Source organism: Lissotriton helveticus, chromosome 7, assembly GCF_964261635.1.
Source record: "Lissotriton helveticus chromosome 7, aLisHel1.1, whole genome shotgun sequence".
Classification (NCBI taxonomy): Eukaryota; Metazoa; Chordata; class Amphibia; order Caudata; family Salamandridae; genus Lissotriton; species Lissotriton helveticus.
The window spans coordinates 4,428,852-4,445,761 of record NC_136068.1 but is presented as its reverse complement, the minus strand read 5'-3'; the positions used below and the strand labels follow the sequence as shown (position 1 = coordinate 4,445,761).

At 52.1% G+C, this 16,910-nt stretch overlaps 1 protein-coding gene across 1 annotated transcript in view; it reads left to right on the top strand.

Moving 5' to 3' along the window:
* The window catches only part of NECTIN2 (nectin cell adhesion molecule 2), a 210,121-nt gene that overhangs the window by 184,216 nt on the left and 8,995 nt on the right, over positions 1-16,910 (top strand). Inside the window, exon 9 of the mRNA XM_078651271.1 lies at positions 9,922-10,017. Within this exon, the coding sequence (XP_078507397.1) occupies positions 9,922-10,017 (96 nt within the window). The remainder of the gene's footprint in view (positions 1-9,921; positions 10,018-16,910) is intronic.

Sequence of the window (16,910 nt, the reverse complement as noted above, 5' to 3'; positions counted from 1 at the left end):
TTGCTGAAAATACCCCGGGCTGTTCTAATAACCCTGGTAACCCTGGGGGAGACGACAAAATTGTCCCTGAGACCCCAGCACTGAAAATGCGGTCAAATGCCTGCTTTCAGGCGCTATATTTTGACAGGAAAAATCAAGTTGAGATATCAAGTGTCATTTTGTATTTTTTCCACACAGTTATTCATTAATGCGGCACTGTGTGCATTTTGGATAGCGATTGTCTTTGTTACAAGTGTTTAAATCTCTGTTAGCTAAAACTTGACATGAATTATCTGTTTTTGATACTGGAAACAAAGGCTTGTTCATTGGTGAGGTGCATGTTTCAATAACCCATGGTATTCAAGTTGATCTAAGATCTCCCTGACCTGTTTTTTAGCTTCTTGCTTTATAGGGCATTGCCTCTGAGCATTAGGTGGAACTTTTAACGGGATCACGTCGTGGGTTGAGTCATCATCCCAGCCAGTGTGGTTTTTACACAATTCTGGAGCAAGGGCTACTGCCCACTCCCGTGCATATGCATGTTTAAGGTGTATGGGAACAAGGTCGGAAAAAGATGAAAAAATTACATTTACTTCCCTTGGGCACTCCATAAAGAATGCCGGCAGCCAATCTTGTTCTGCTAACAGAATGTAATCCCCGGATGACCGTTTTTAAAATAAGAGACAGTTTACTTCCCTGGGCTTGTCCCCCTCCAACTGGAGGGTTATCTTGTGTAACCTATGTGAGATGCTCACCCTTTTATCTGGTTTTTCCACCGTGATGTAATAATTCAAGTCCGCTGTCGCCAGAAATTCCTTCCAGGTCAGGTGAGCTATTGTTACTTCTGCTGCACTGTCTAGCATCATCAGAGCCCATTCCGCGTTGAGAAGTTGGGTCCTCAGAATTCTGGCCATTTCTGATTTTCAAACCTGCAACTTTCTTTTCCTTAAATTGAGGTTTTGATTTTGGCTTGTCTTCTTTTTTGGAAGAATAGTCTTAAGCGTGCTGCTTGTCTCTGAACTTTGAACGCTCTTCTTTATGTTCTGACTGTCCTTCTCTCTCGGATGTTTTCGTTGAGCCCTGAAAAGGAACAAGAGGAACGTGTATCAGTATCCTGATACCTGTCAGGTTTCCTAATGTTATCCCTATTCCTAAGGTTGTACCTCTTTTTAGAGTGCTCCTGTGGAGGACATCTACTTCGGGATTGAGATCTATTTCTGTATAATGTTGTTGTTTTTTATTTTCCCACTTCTTTTTAGAAGAAGTATGTGTCTGCTTAGTAGTGTCCTTTTCAGGACTGACCATCAGTTGTGGTTTTAAAGCTCTTCCCCCCCAAACTATCTCTGCCTAATTCTCCATATGAAGTTTCATTTAGTTTGGGTAGTTCATGTGGTTGATCCAGTGGATCAAACTCCCTTTGGCGTTGGCAGATTGCCACTGATGCTGCTTCCCCTTTAACATTAGCTAGTATTATGGCTGATACCTGGTCAAAGTTATTTAGTAACTTCATCACTAGGTTCAGAGCGGGCTCTGCTCCGTGCTCGTTCTGTATTGGTCTTAATACATCCGGTATCACGACTAATGAAGGAATACCAGGAGTTCTGGTATAAATGGCAGCAAAGACTGTACCCCAAGTGGTGCAATCCTCTAATTGTGGTGTTATCCCCATGGGCAAGTATATTAACATTCTGTGTTTTTCAAATGTGGTCGCATTTGGGAATACAGCCTCGAGCTGAGTTATTTTGAGCTACTCAGAATGTTATTTGTTTGTGTTTCGTGGGCATCTTACCCATTACTGCGTGTAATGTTTGTGGAGTTATTTTAGTTGCTGTACCCTGGTATCGAGCACCATTGGTTGCAACTGTTGTCTGGACTGTGAAAGTCCTCATGACGTATTGCATGACGTATTGTATTGGTTTCTGTAGATTCTGCTTAAATCTTTGTGTTGTATGAGTAAGTCTGGTTGTGGCATTGTGTCAATGTCAGGATGTGGTGTGCAGGCCGCTGATATTGGCCATGTTGCCCTGTCCCTGATCTTACTCTGTCTCGTTAGTGGGGTAGGGTGCCTTTAAACCAGTAAAGATGTTCCTGATAAGTTAGTTGAACTTCTACGTCCTCGCAAGGACCATATGCCACTGTTGCATCTCCCTCTGTGTAAGAGTGAAATGTGTGTGTTCGTGCATCTGCTTCTGGGAAGGTAACCCACAAATAGAATACCTCCGTTTTGTTTGATGTGTGTGCCTCAATCACAAAGGCTACTAAGCCACCCCTGGGTGTTAACCCATCTTCTAGTAGTTTCAGGGTGATAGTACGTCTTAATTTAGGTGGAATGAGTACTTCATCCACCTCTTCTCCTAAGAGGTGAAGGTCTACGGCCATGTCACTTCCTGTCCAGACATTTTGTAACAGAGAAAAAGTATGTTAAAGGGAACTATGTTAAGGTGTAATGCACAATTGTTTTGGAACACTATGTCCTTCAAGCTTAATTAACCAGCAGCCAATAAATAGGATATTTCGCCTACTCAGCTGTGGCGGAGTTTGTGCCCACCCACTCCAGAGGTCTCTAGTGTTTTGTGAGTAGGCGTCTCTGAGAATAGCACGACTGAACTACTCAGATTCTACTGTTCAATAAGTACCATACCCGCGTTGGGTGCCATGTCGTGCAGTTCTTATATTAACCAGGCAGGACCTGCGCGTTTGGATAACAAACTGTAGGATTGGTGGCAGACTAACTCTGAGCACCCCCACCGAATATGTTAGCCGGTTTTTGCATTAGCGAGCTCACAGTGCCACTAGTGTCTCGTCCTATTGGGGAGAGATTAGTTTCTGGTAACCTTAGATCATGATGACCCTGATCCCTCAAGATCGTGGAAATGTGTACTACTACTTTTCGCTCAGTCACTCGTGCTCGTTTAGTTTATCTCAGAGATGCACAGAATAAACAGTCTGGGCGTTTCAATAAGGGTTTATTCAACAGTTGTTATTCTCGTGTAAAATATATGAGCCGCAACAACCATTAGACACTAGCAGAGATATATGGTTAGCAGTACTGTGAATATGAACGGATAGTACAGTTCTACCATCTTGCAATGAGCATGAATAAATACATGAATATAAAATGCAGGATAAAAGAAAGCACGTACTCTACGATGCTTGTCTAGATGTACCTAAGTGCACCTAGCATGTGAGTAGGTGAGAAGCCAAGAATCCCTCCAGGACTTAGACGAACCCCATTACCTGAAGTGCGAGAATGTCGGAGCCCTTCTTGGTCTCGAATCGGACACCCTGCAAGGGATGTTCAGACCACTGTCAGCGGGAGCGTCTGCATGCAGCAGCCTCAGCGTCTCTGGTCAGTGTGTTGTGTGAAAGCCTCGGTCCCCTCTAGCTCACACTAGCAAGAGGTGCTGTATTTATACAGAAAAGTATCTAACGTTCCTTTGTACCTTGATCTTGTGTGAGCCATTGTTGGGTTTGAGGATGAGGTGTGTGATGAACCTTGTGCGTAGATATTAGGAAGGTGTTGTAGCCCCTGCCTGGTTTCCTCATGAATATTCATTCCTGCGGTGTCCGTCTGCAAGATAAAGTCATAGAACACTATTGTTCAGGGAAAACCCTCCTTCCGCACCTAGGCCTGGAACCAGGCAAAAGGTTCAGTCCATAAAAGGCGTTCAATCCTTACAAGGCTTGTGACTGTGTAATGTGGGGGACGGATGTAAGTGAAAGGGTTTGATGTCTCCTGGGCCTATATTAGGTCGCCTATGTGAAACATAACAGTCCCTACCATACCCTGTCCTACCTGTCCCTCTGTCCGTATCACACTGTGTCCTACCTGTGGCTCTGTCCGTACCACACCGTGTCCTACCTGTGGCTCTATTCCTTTCATACTGTGTCCTACCTGTAACTCTGTCAGTATCACACCGTGTCCTACCTGTGGCTCTGTCTGTACCACACCGTGTCCTACCTGTGGCTCTGTCCCTACCACACTGTGTCCTACCTGTGGCTCTGTCTGTACCACACCGTGTCCTACCTGTGGCTCTGTCCCTACCACACTGTGTCCTACCTGTGGCTCTATTCCTTTCATACCGTGTCCTACCTGTGGCTCTATGAGTACCACACTGTGCCCTACCTGTGGCTCTGTCCATACCACACTGTGTCCTACCTGTGGCTCTGTCCCTACCACACTGTGCCCTACCTGTGGCTCTGTCCCTACCACACCGTGTCCTACCTGTGGCTCTGTCTGTACCACACTGTGTCCTACCTGTGGCTCTGTCCCTACCACACTGTGTCCTACCTGTGGCTCTGTCCCCATCACACTGTGCCCTCCCTCTGGCGTTTTCTGTATCACTTTGTGTTCCTGTCTGTGCCTCTCTCTCACAGAGACTCTGTCCCTGTCAACTTCAGTTCCTCCTATATGTGGCTCTGCCCGTATCACACCGTGTCCTACCTGTGGCTCTGTCCCTACCACACTGTGTCCTACCTGTGGCTCTATTACTTTCATACTGTGTCCTACCTGTGGCTCTGTCCGTACCACACTGTGTCCTACCTGTGGCTCTATTCTTTTCATACTGTGTCCTACCTGTGGCTCTGTCCGTACCACACTGTGTCCTACCTGTGGCTCTGTCCGTACCACACTGTGTCCTACCTGTGGCTCTGTCCGTACCACACTGTGTCCTACCTGTGGCTCTGTCCGTACCACACTGTGTCCTACCTGTGGCTCTATTTCTTTCACACTGTGTCCTACCTGTGGCTCTATCCATACCACACTATGTCCTACCTGTGGCTCTGTCCGTACCACACTGTGTCCTACCTGTGGCTCTGTCCGTACCACACTGTGTCCTACCTGTGGCTCTGTCCCTACCACACTGTGTCCTACCTGTGGCTCTGTCCGTACCACACTGTGTCCTACCTGTGGCTCTGTCCGTACCACACTGTGTCCTACCTGTGGCTCTGTCCGTACCACACTGTGTCCTACCTGTGGCTCTATTCCTTTCACACTGTGTCCTACCTGTGGCTCTATGAGTACCACACTGTGTCCTACCTGTGGCTCTGCCCGTACCACACTGTGTCCTACCTGTGGCTCCGTCTTAACCACACTGTGTTCTACGTGTGCCTCTGTCCCCATCACACTGTGCCCTCCCTCTGGCGTTTTCTGTATCACTTTGTGTTCCTGTCTGTGCCTCTCTCTCACAGAGACTCTGTCCCTGTCAACTTCAGTTCCTCCTATATGTGGTTCTGTGCCTATCAGACAGTTCCTGTCTGTTGTTCTGTGCCTGTCTGTATCACTCTGTGTAACTGCCTGTGGCTCTTCCCTGAACAAGCTCTATTTCTGCCTGGGTACCCATCAGGCCGTGTTCTCTGTCCCTGTCAGACTGTGCTGCCACCTGCTGCTCTGACCCTATCAGACTGACTTCCCAGTGACTCTGTCTCTAGTAGACTGTATTATTACCAATGACTGTCGCCATCAGAGTGTAGTCTTGTGACTGTGTAATGTGGGGGACGGATGTAAGTGAAAGGGTTTGATGTCTCCTGGGCCTATATTAGGTCGCCTATGTGAAACATAACAGTCCCTACCATACCCTGTCCTACCTGTCCCTCTGTCCGTATCACACCGTGTCCTACCTGTGGCTCTGTCCATACCACACTGTGTCCTACCTGTGGCTCTGTCCATACCACACTGTGTCCTACCTGTGGCTCTGTCCATACCACACTGTGTCCTACCTGAGGCTCTGTCCATACCACACTGTGTCCTACCTGAGGCTCTGTCCATACCACACTGTGTCCTACCTGTGGCTCTGTCCATACCACACTGTGTCCTACCTGTGGCTCTGTCCATACCACACTGTGTCCTACCTGTGGCTCTATTCCTTTCATACCGTGTCCTACCTGTGGCTCTATGAGTACCACACTGTGCCCTACCTGTGGCTCTGTCCCTACCACACCGTGTCCTACCTGTGGCTCTGTCTGTACCACACTGTGTCCTACCTGTGGCTCTGTCCCTACCACACTGTGTCCTACCTGTGGCTCTGTCCCTACCACACTGTGTCCTACCTGTGGCTCTGTCTGTACCACACTGTGTCCTACCTGTGGCTCTGTCCCTACCACACTGTGTCCTACCTGTGGCTCTGTCCCTACCACACTGTGTCCTACCTGTGGCTCTGTCCATACCACACTGTGTCCTACCTGTGGCTCTGTCCCCATCACACTGTGCCCTCCCTCTGGCGTTTTCTGTATCACTTTGTGTTCCTGTCTGTGCCTCTCTCTCACAGAGACTCTGTCCCTGTCAACTTCAGTTCCTCCTATATGTGGCTCTGCCCGTATCACACCGTGTCCTACCTGTGGCTCTGTCCCTACCACACTGTGTCCTACCTGTGGCTCTATTACTTTCATACTGTGTCCTACCTGTGGCTCTGTCCGTACCACACTGTGTCCTACCTGTGGCTCTATTCTTTTCATACTGTGTCCTACCTGTGGCTCTGTCCGTACCACACTGTGTCCTACCTGTGGCTCTGTCCGTACCACACTGTGTCCTACCTGTGGCTCTGTCCGTACCACACTGTGTCCTACCTGTGGCTCTGTCCGTACCACACTGTGTCCTACCTGTGGCTCTATTTCTTTCACACTGTGTCCTACCTGTGGCTCTATCCATACCACACTATGTCCTACCTGTGGCTCTGTCCGTACCACACTGTGTCCTACCTGTGGCTCTGTCCCCATCACACTGTGCCCTCCCTCTGGCGTTTTCTGTATCACTTTGTGTTCCTGTCTGTGCCTCTCTCTCACAGAGACTCTGTCCCTGTCAACTTCAGTTCCTCCTATATGTGGCTCTGCCCGTATCACACCGTGTCCTACCTGTGGCTCTGTCCCTACCACACTGTGTCCTACCTGTGGCTCTATTACTTTCATACTGTGTCCTACCTGTGGCTCTGTCCGTACCACACTGTGTCCTACCTGTGGCTCTATTCTTTTCATACTGTGTCCTACCTGTGGCTCTGTCCGTACCACACTGTGTCCTACCTGTGGCTCTGTCCGTACCACACTGTGTCCTACCTGTGGCTCTGTCCGTACCACACTGTGTCCTACCTGTGGCTCTGTCCGTACCACACTGTGTCCTACCTGTGGCTCTATTTCTTTCACACTGTGTCCTACCTGTGGCTCTATCCATACCACACTATGTCCTACCTGTGGCTCTGTCCGTACCACACTGTGTCCTACCTGTGGCTCTGTCCGTACCACACTGTGTCCTACCTGTGGCTCTGTCCGTACCACACTGTGTCCTACCTGTGGCTCTGTCCCTACCACACTGTGTCCTACCTGTGGCTCTGTCCGTACCACACTGTGTCCTACCTGTGGCTCTGTCCGTACCACACTGTGTCCTACCTGTGGCTCTGTCCGTACCACACTGTGTCCTACCTGTGGCTCTATTCCTTTCACACTGTGTCCTACCTGTGGCTCTATGAGTACCACACTGTGTCCTACCTGTGGCTCTGCCCGTACCACACTGTGTCCTACCTGTGGCTCTGTCTGTACCACACCGTGTCCTACCTGTGGCTCTGTCTGTACCACACTGTGTCCTACCTGTGGCTCTGTCTGTACCACACTGTGTCCTACCTGTGGCTCTGTCTGTACCACACTGTGTCCTACCTGTGGCTCTGTCCGTACCACACTGTGTCCTACCTGTGGCTCTGTCCGTACCACACTGTGTCCTACCTGTGGCTCTATTCTTTTCATACTGTGTCCTACCTGTGGCTCTGTCCGTACCACACTGTGTCCTACCTGTGGCTCTGTCCGTACCACACTGTGTCCTACCTGTGGCTCTATTCCTTTCACACTGTGTCCTACCTGTGGCTCTGCCGGTACCACACTGTGTCCTACCTGTGGCTCTGCCCGTATCGCACTGTGTCCTACCTGTGGCTCCGTCTTAACCACACTGTGTTCTACGTGTGCCTCTGTCCCCATCACACTGTGCCCTCCCTCTGGCGTTTTCTGTATCACTTTGTGTTCCTGTCTGTGCCTCTCTCTCACAGAGACTCTGTCCCTGTCAACTTCAGTTCCTCCTATATGTGGTTCTGTGCCTATCAGACAGTTCCTGTCTGTTGTTCTGTGCCTGTCTGTATCACTCTGTGTAACTGCCTGTGGCTCTTCCCTGAACAAGCTCTATTTCTGCCTGGGTACCCATCAGGCCGTGTTCTCTGTCCCTGTCAGACTGTGCTGCCACCTGCTGCTCTGACCCTATCAGACTGACTTCCCAGTGACTCTGTCTCTAGTAGACTGTATTATTACCAATGACTGTCGCCATCAGAGTGTAGTCCTCTGTGGCTCTGTCCATCTTACTGCCCGTCTTTCTATGTTTCTGCCTCTGTTGTCACTGCATATAGCCCGGTGTGCATAGAATAAGTTGGAGGAACAGAAGTTTGATTTCTGTGCTAACCTTCTTTCAGAGGGTTGTTGTTGCTTCAGTTTTATTTTCCATGACTGGTCTTCTTTGAGCGGTTTTTATTGCTGGAGGTTAAATTCTGTGACGGCCTTCTCTGAGGGTTTGTTTATTGCTTCAGGTTGATTTCTGTGTTGATATTCTCTTAGTGGTTTGTTTCAGTTTATTTTACGTGGCTGGTACTTCTTTGAGGAGTTTGTAGTTTCAAGTTGATTTCTGTGCTTGTCTTTTTTCAGAGGCTTGTTGTTTCTGTTTGATTGAGGTTGCTAGTCCTTCTCTGAGGGATTTTTTTGTTGTCAGGTTGCTTTTTTTGCTTGTCTTCGCTCTGGGGTTTATTGCTTTAGTTTTATTTCTGTGGCTGGTCTTCACTGAGTGGTTTGCTGTAATATTCCATGGTAGGTCCTCCTTTAGGGTTTGTTTGTTTGTTTCATGTAGTTTTTTGTGCTTGGCACATCTCAGGGGTTTGTGTTTCTGTTTGATTTTCCATGGCTGATCTTCTCTTAGTGGTTTGTTGTGTCAGTTTCATTTTTCCGTGGTTGGTCTTCTCTCAGGGGTTTGTTGTTTCAGTTTATTTTACGTGCCTGGTCTTTCTTTGAGGAGTTGTGGTTTCAAGTTGATTTCTGTGCTTGTCTTCTCTCAGGGGCGTGTTGTTTCTGCTTGATTGATGTTGCTAGTCTTTCTCTGAGGGATTTGTTGTTGTCGGGTTGATTTTTGTACTGGTCTTCTCTCAGGGGGTTGTTGTTGCTTCAGTTTGATTTCTGCGTTGATCTCCTCTTACTGGTTTGTTGTTTCAGTTTGCATTTCCGTGGCTGGTCTTCTCTCAGGGGGTTGTTGTTTCAGTTTATTTTACGTGGCTGGTCCTTCTTTGAGGTGTTTGTGGTTTCAAGTTGATTTCTGTGATTGTCTTCTTTCAGGGGCGTGTTGTTTCTGATTAATTGATGTTGCTAGTCCTTCTCTGAAGGATTTGTTGTCAGGTTGCTTTTTTTGCTTGTCTTCTCTCAGGGGTTTATTGCTTTAGTTTGATTTCTGTGGCTGGTCTTGACTGAATGGTTTACTATAATATTCCATGGTAGGTCCTCTTTGAGTGTTTGTTGTTGTTTCAGGTAGTTTTTTGTGCTTGGCACATCTCAGGGGTTTGTTGTTCCTGTTGTATTTTCCATGGCTGATCTTCTCTTAGTGGTTTGTTGTTTGTTTCATTTTCTGTGGCTGGTCTTCTCTGAGGGGTTTGTTGTTTCAGGTTGATTTCCATGACTGGACGTCTTTGAGGGTTTTTTGTTTCAGATGTATTTCTGTTCTGGTCTTCTCTCAGGGACTTGTTCCAGGTTAATTGCTGTGCTGGTCTTCTCTCAGGAGTTTGATGTTGCTTTAGTTTAATTTCTGAGGCTGACCTTCTCGGACTGGCTTGTTGTTTCAGGTTGTATTCCATGGCTGGTGTTCTTTGAGGTTTTTTGTTGTTGTTTCAAGTTGATGTTTGCTTTTGTCTTCTCTGATGGGGTTTGTTGTTGTTTCAGGTCTCTAAGAATAAAGAGAGTGAGACTGAAGAATATGTGGCTCTGAAACCTGTGTCCTTCGAGTCCCCGGGTTGGGCAGAAGCATATCCAGAGACGGTAGGTGGTGCGCTGCGTTGATGGGATGCTCTCGATGAGGAAGGGTTGGTGGGTACCTTGTGATGTTCTCCATCTGGCCGGGGTAGAGGGTGTCCCATGATTGTCTTGTGGTCTGGGGCATCCTCTGATACCCTCAGTGGGGCTGAAGTGGTACCTCAGGTCCTAGGACCCTCTCAGGGGGGCGGAAGTGGTACCTCAGGTGCTAGGACCCTCCTAGGGGAGTTGGAGTGGTACTTCAGGTTCCTTGATCTTGCAAGTGGCTCTGGGTAGTACTTTTCTCATTATCCTCCAAATTGGGCTGGGGTGGAGGGTATTCCATGAACCTTTCGTGGGCTGTGGGGGTACCTTAGGTTGGAGAGATCCTCTGAGTGGGGCTGGCTGAAATCAGAGGGTACCCTGTGATCACCTTAGTTGCCCTAGGTTCCCCCCTCTCCTATGATGCTGTTGTGAGTCTGGAGTGGAGCGTATCCTATGATTCTCTTACTCGGGTGATGGCTTTCATGGTACCCGTTAGGGGGTACTGAAGCTGGGGCAAATAGTCTTTCAGGATTCCTTATGTCTGGGTGGTTCACAAGATCCACTCTCATGAGCTGGGACATAAAGTGCACCAGTGGAGGCAGCAGTGTGACACATAGGACACTGTATCAGCGGAGGCAGCAGTGTGACACACAGGACACAGTGTGCATCAGTGGAGGCAGCAGTGTGACACATAGGACACAGTGTGCATCAGTGGAGGCAGCAGTGTGGCACGTAGGACACTGTATCAGCGGAGGCAGCAGTGTGACACACAGGACACAGTGTGCATCAGTGGAGGCAGCAGTGTGACACATAGGACACAGTGTGCATCAGTGGAGGCAGCAGTGTGACACATAGGACACCGTGTGTATCAGGGGAGGCAGCAGTGTGACACATAGGACACAGTGTGCATCAGTGGAGGCAGCAGTGTGACACATAGGACACAGTGTGTATCAGTGGGGGCAGCAGTGGCACGTAGGACACTGTGTGTATCAGTGGGGGCAGCAGTGTGGCACATAGGACACAGTGTGTATCAGTGGAGGCCTCAGTGTGACACATAGGGCACAGTATGTATCAGTGGAGGCAGCAGTGTGACACATAGGGCACAGTATGTATCAGTGGAGGCAGCAGTGTGACACATAGGACACAGTGTGCATCAGAGGAGGCAGCAGTGTGACACATAGGACACAGTGTGTATCAGTGGGGGCAGCAGTGGCACGTAGGACACTGTGTGCATCAGTGGGGGCAGCAGTGTGGCACATAGGACACAGTGTGTATCAGTGGAGGCCTCAGTGTGACACATAGGACACAGTGTGTATCAGTGGAGGCAGCAGTGTGGCACATAGGACACAGTGTGTATCAGTGGAGGCAGCAGTGTGGCACATAGGACACAGTGTGTATCAGTGGAGGCAGCAGTGTGACACATAGGACACCGTGTGTATCAGTGGAGGCAGCAGTGTGACACATAGGACACAGTGTGCATCAGTGGAGGCAGCAGTGTGACACATAGGACACCCTGTGGATCACTGGAGGCAGCAGTGTGACACATAGGACACAGTGTGTATCAGTGGAGGCCTCAGTGTGACACATAGGACACAGTGTGCATCAGTGGAGGCAGCAGTGTGACACATAGGACACAGTGTGTATCAGTGGAGCCCAGCAGTGTGACACATAGGACACAGTCTGTATCAGTGGAGGCCTCAGTGTGACACATAGGACACAGTGTGCATCAGTGGAGACAGCATGGTGGCACATCGGACACAGTGTGTATCAGTGGAGGCCTCAGTGTAGCTCACAGGACACTGTGTGTATCAGTGGGGGCCGCAGTGTGGCACATAGGACACTGTGTGTATCAGTGGAGGCAGCAGTGTGGCACATAGGACACAGTGTGCATCAGTGGAGGCCAGCAGTGTGACACATAGGACACAGTGTGCATCAGAGGAGGCAGCAGTGTGACACATAGGACACAGTGTGCATCAGTGGAGCCCAGCAGTGTGACACATAGGACACAGTGTGTATCAGTGGAGCCCAGCAGTGTGACACATAGGACACAGTGTGCATCAGAGGAGGCAGCAGTGTGACACATAGGACACAGTGTGCATCAGTGGAGCCCAGCAGTGTGACACATAGGACACAGTGTGTATCAGTGGAGCCCAGCAGTGTGACACATAGGACACTGTGTGCATCAGTGGAGGCAACAGTGTGACACATAGGACACAGTGTGTATCAGTGGAGCCCAGCAGTGTGACACCTAGGACACAGTGTGTATCAGTGGAGCCCAGCAGTGTGACACCTAGGACACAGTGTGTATCAGTGGAGCCCAGCAGTGTGACACATAGGACACAGTGTGTATCAGTGGAGGACTCAGTGTGACACATAGGACACAGTGTGCATCAGTGGAGGCAGCAGTGTGACACATAGGGCACAGTGTGTATCAGTGGGGGCAGCAGTGTGACACATAGGACACAGTGTGTATCAGTGGAGCCAGCAGTGTGGCGCATAGGACACAGTGTGTATCAGTGGAGGCAGCAGTGTGACACCTAGGACACAGTGTGTATCAGTGGAGGCCTCAGTGTGACACATAGGACACTGTGTGTATCAGTGGAGGCAGCAGTGTGGCACATAGGACACAGTGTGTATCAGGGGAGGCAGCAGTGTGGCACATAGGACAGAGGGTGTATCAATGGAGGCAGCAGTGTGACACCTAGGACACAGTGTGTATCAGTGGAGGCCTCAGTGTGACACATAGGACACAGTGTGTATCAGTGGAGTCAGCAGTGTGACACCTAGGACACAGTGTGTATCAGTGGAGGCCTCAGTGTGACACATAGGACACTGTGTGTATCAGTGGAGGCCTCAGTGTGACACATAGGACACTGTGTGTATCAGTGGAGGCAGCAGTGTGACACATAGGACACAGTGTGCATCAGTGGAGGCAGCAGTGTGACACATAGGACACAGTGTGTATCAGTGGAGCCAGCAGTGTGACACATAGGACAGTGTGTCTCAGTGGAGTCAGCAGTGTGACACATAGGACAGTGTGTATCAGTGGAGGCAGCAGTGTGGCACGTAGGACACAGTGTGTATCAGTGGAGGCCTCAGTGTGGCACGTAGGACACAGTGTGCATCAGTGGAGGCCTCAGTGTGGCACGTAGGACACAGTGTGCATCAGTGGAGGCCAGCAGTGTGACACATAGGACACAGTGTGCATCAGAGGAGGCAGCAGTGTGACACACAGGACACTGTGTGTATCAGTGGAGGCAGCAGTGTGACACATAGGACACTGTGTGTATCAGTGGAGCCAGCAGTGTGGCGCATAGGACACAGTGTTGTTGGAAAGGCGACCCCAGGGGAGACAGAAGGTGTCTGACTGTCCGCCCCGAGACCCACCTCTCTGTATGGAATAGGCCGAGCGCCGTAGGGAGGCCTCCTTGGCGAGGCTCCTCTCCTACAATCGTAACAGCAGAGCAATCACACTACTTACAGATAGACACGACACAGGAAAGATGTTCACTAGATTCTTTATATAGGTATTCAAAGCAAGTTCTTGGCAGGGTAACAGCAAGGATCGAGGGATCCGCAATGTCGTGGTCTCGGGGGAAAGGGGGTAGCGGGACAGTCTTGGCACCCACTGGTGCGTGGATAGTTCAAGGGTTCAGGCCGCGACAGCGTCAGCAGGGCCTCGAAGGTAGCTCAACTTGGTCAGGCCGCGACAGCGTCAGCAGGGCCTCGAAGATAGTTCAGCTTGGACAGGCCGCGACAGCGTCAGCAGGGCCTCGAAGATGGTTCAACTTGGACAGGCCGCGACAGCGTCAGCAGGGCCTCGAAGGTGGTTCAGCTTGGACAGGCCGCGACAGCGTCAGCAGGGCCTCGAAGGTGGTTCAGCTTGGACAGGCCGCGACAGCGTCAGCAGGGCCTCGAAGATAGTTCAGTTTGGACAGGCCGCGACAACGTCAGCAGGGCCTCGGAGAAAGTTCAGCTTGGTCAGGCCGCGACAGCGTCAGCAGGGCCTCGAAGGTTCCAGGTGCAGGAGTTAAGATCAGGATCAGCCGCGACGAGGTCAGCAGGGCTTCGACTCCAGATACAACTGCTGTCTTGATCCGGGGCTGGCCCAGATATAGGACTGGAGGGATTTGATGTCCGGACCCTCGCGCCTGGGGGTCAGAGGGGCCGGGATGAAGGTGTCCAGACACCCAGCAGGGGGGCGGAGCCAGCGCCCAGGGAGCCGGGAGAGTGATCGATACCAGGCGTCCGGGGGCGGTGGCAGGCCCATCGAGACTCTCCTCCTCCGGGGTCTGGTCGAGTGGCCACTTTACCACCTGGGAGGATCCTGGTGCCTCGATGTCTGGGCTTCGCTGGGGTCGGGCCCGGGATGGCTGCGGCCACGTGTTCCGGGCGTGAGGGTCCCAAGATGGAGTCGGGCCGGAAAGGGTGGCCTGGTCAGGGTGCCAGGCTGGCAGTGTTGGCGAGCAGGTCCGGCCGGGGTACCAGGGAGGGGGAGAGCTGTAGGTGGCCCGGGAGGCTGCTCGCGCCGATGGTTCGTGAATGTGCGTGTCAGGGGGGTCGATAGTCGGTGAATGGAGGGCCGATGTCGTCCCGGGCCCTCCATGCGGACGGGGCCGGACCACGCCATGAGACCGTGTCCAACACACGTCCCCTCCAGCTGAAGGCGGGGAGAGTCACCCATCTTCCTGGGGGCTCTCTTCGTCGAGGCGGAAAAACCGGGACAGGCCGTCAGCGTTGGCGTGGTCACTGCCAGGGCGATGCTCCACAGTGAAATCCATGCCTTGGAGGGAGATGGACCATCGCAGCAGTTTGGGATTTTCGCCACGCATGTGCATCAGCCACCTTAGGGGCCGGTGGTCAGTCTGCACCCGGAAGTGGGTGCCGAAGAGGTAGGGCCTGAGTTTCTTGAGGGCCCACACAACAGCGAAGGCTTCTCTCTCGATGGTGCTCCATCGCTGCTCTCGGGCCAGCAGCCGCCGGCTGATGAAGGCCACAGGATGGTCAGTTCCCGTGGAGTCCATTTGTGATAGGACCGCCCCGATGCCGTGCTCCGAGGCATCGGTCTGGACCACAAACTCTCGGCTGTAGTCGGGGGCCTGGAGCACAGGGGCGGTACACATGGCTGCTTTCAAGGTCTCGAAGGCCACCTGACACGGGGGTGTCCACTGCACTTTTTGGGGCCGGTTCTTCGAGGTCAGTTCTGTGAGGGGGCCCACAATGCTCCCATAGTTCTTGATAAAACGCCGATAGTACCCCGTGAGCCCCAGGAAGGCTCGGACGGCGGTTTGGTTGACCGGGGGTTCCCAGGCTAGGATGGCGTTGATCTTGGGTTGGAGGGGAGCCACTTGGCCGCTCCCCACTTGGTGTCCCAGATAGGTCACGGACCCTTGGCCTATCTGGCACTTGCTGGCCTTTACAGTTAGCCCGGCCCGGCGGAGGGCGGTCAGGACCTCCCAGAGGTGTTTCAGGTGCTCAGCCCAGCGGAGGCTGTAGACCGCAATGTCGTCTAGGTAGGCGGCACTTAACTCTTCCAGCCCCGCCAGTACCTTGTTTACTAGTCTCTGGAAGGTGGCCGGGGCGTTTTTCATGCCGAAGGGCATCACCTTGAACTGGAAGTGGCCGTCGGGCGTGGAGAAGGCGGAGCGCTCCTGGGCGCCAGGGGTGAGGCCGATCTGCCAATACCCGGCGGTGAGGTCGAAGGTACTGAGGTACTCGGCGGCCCCCAGGCGGTCGATCAGTTCATCGGCCCGGGGGATGGGATGTGCGTCGGTTCTCGTAACAGCATTCAGCCCCCGGTAGTCGACGCAAAACCGGAGTTCTGGCGGGGTGCCAGGTGCGGCGGCCTTGGGGACCAGGACCACTGGGCTGGCCCAGGGACTGTCGGAGGGTTCAACTACCCCCAGGGCCAGCATCTTGGTGACCTCCGTCTGGATGCAGGCCCGAACTCGGTCGGGGACCCGGTAGGCCCGGTGTCGTACTGGCTGACTGTCCCCGGTGTCGACATCGTGGACACACCATTGGGTAACCCCGGGGGTGAGGGAGAACAGATCTGTGAATTGTCCCAATAGTTCGTGACAGTCCCAGCGCTGTGCGGGGGTCAGGTCGGGGGAGAGAGAGATCCCTTCGACGGAGCCGTCCTTCTCCGTGCACTTTAGGAGGTCGGGCAAGGGCTCGGAGTCGTCTTCGGTTCCATCGTCGGTAGCGAGTAGCAGGCTCAGTTCGGTGCGGGCAAAATGAGGTTTGAGCCGGTTGGCGTGCAGAACCCGGAGGGGGTTCCGGGGAGACTCCATATCCACGAGGTAAGTGACGGGGCTCTTGCGCTCGATCACCTTGAAGGGCCCTGACCATTTGTCCTGGAGGGCACAGGGTTCGACCGGGGACATGACCCAGACCCGCTGGCCCGGCTCGAACTCGATGGAGGAGGAGTGCTGGTCGTACCAGCGTTTCATGTCCTCCTGACTGGCCTCCAGGTTGGCCTCTGCAAGGGCCCGGAACTTCCGAGCTTGGTTTCGGAGGGTCAGGAGGTACCGGTAGACATCCGGTGGTGCGTCTTTGACGGTAGTTTCCCAGCCCTCTTTGACCAGGCTGAGCAGACCTCGGACAGGGTGTCCGTACAAGAGTTCAAAGGGGCTGAACCCCAGGGATTTCTGTGGTACCTCCCGATAGGCAAACAGGAGGCAGGGCAGCAGGACATCCCATCTGCGTCGTAGTGGCTCTTCTAGGCCCTGTATCATCCCCTTGAGTGTCCGGTTGAACCGCTCCACAAGTCCATTCCCTTGGGGATGATACGGGGTGGTGAACTTGTATGTGACCCCGCACTGTTGCCACAGGGACCGCATATATTTAGATATAAAGTTCGTGCCCCGATCGCT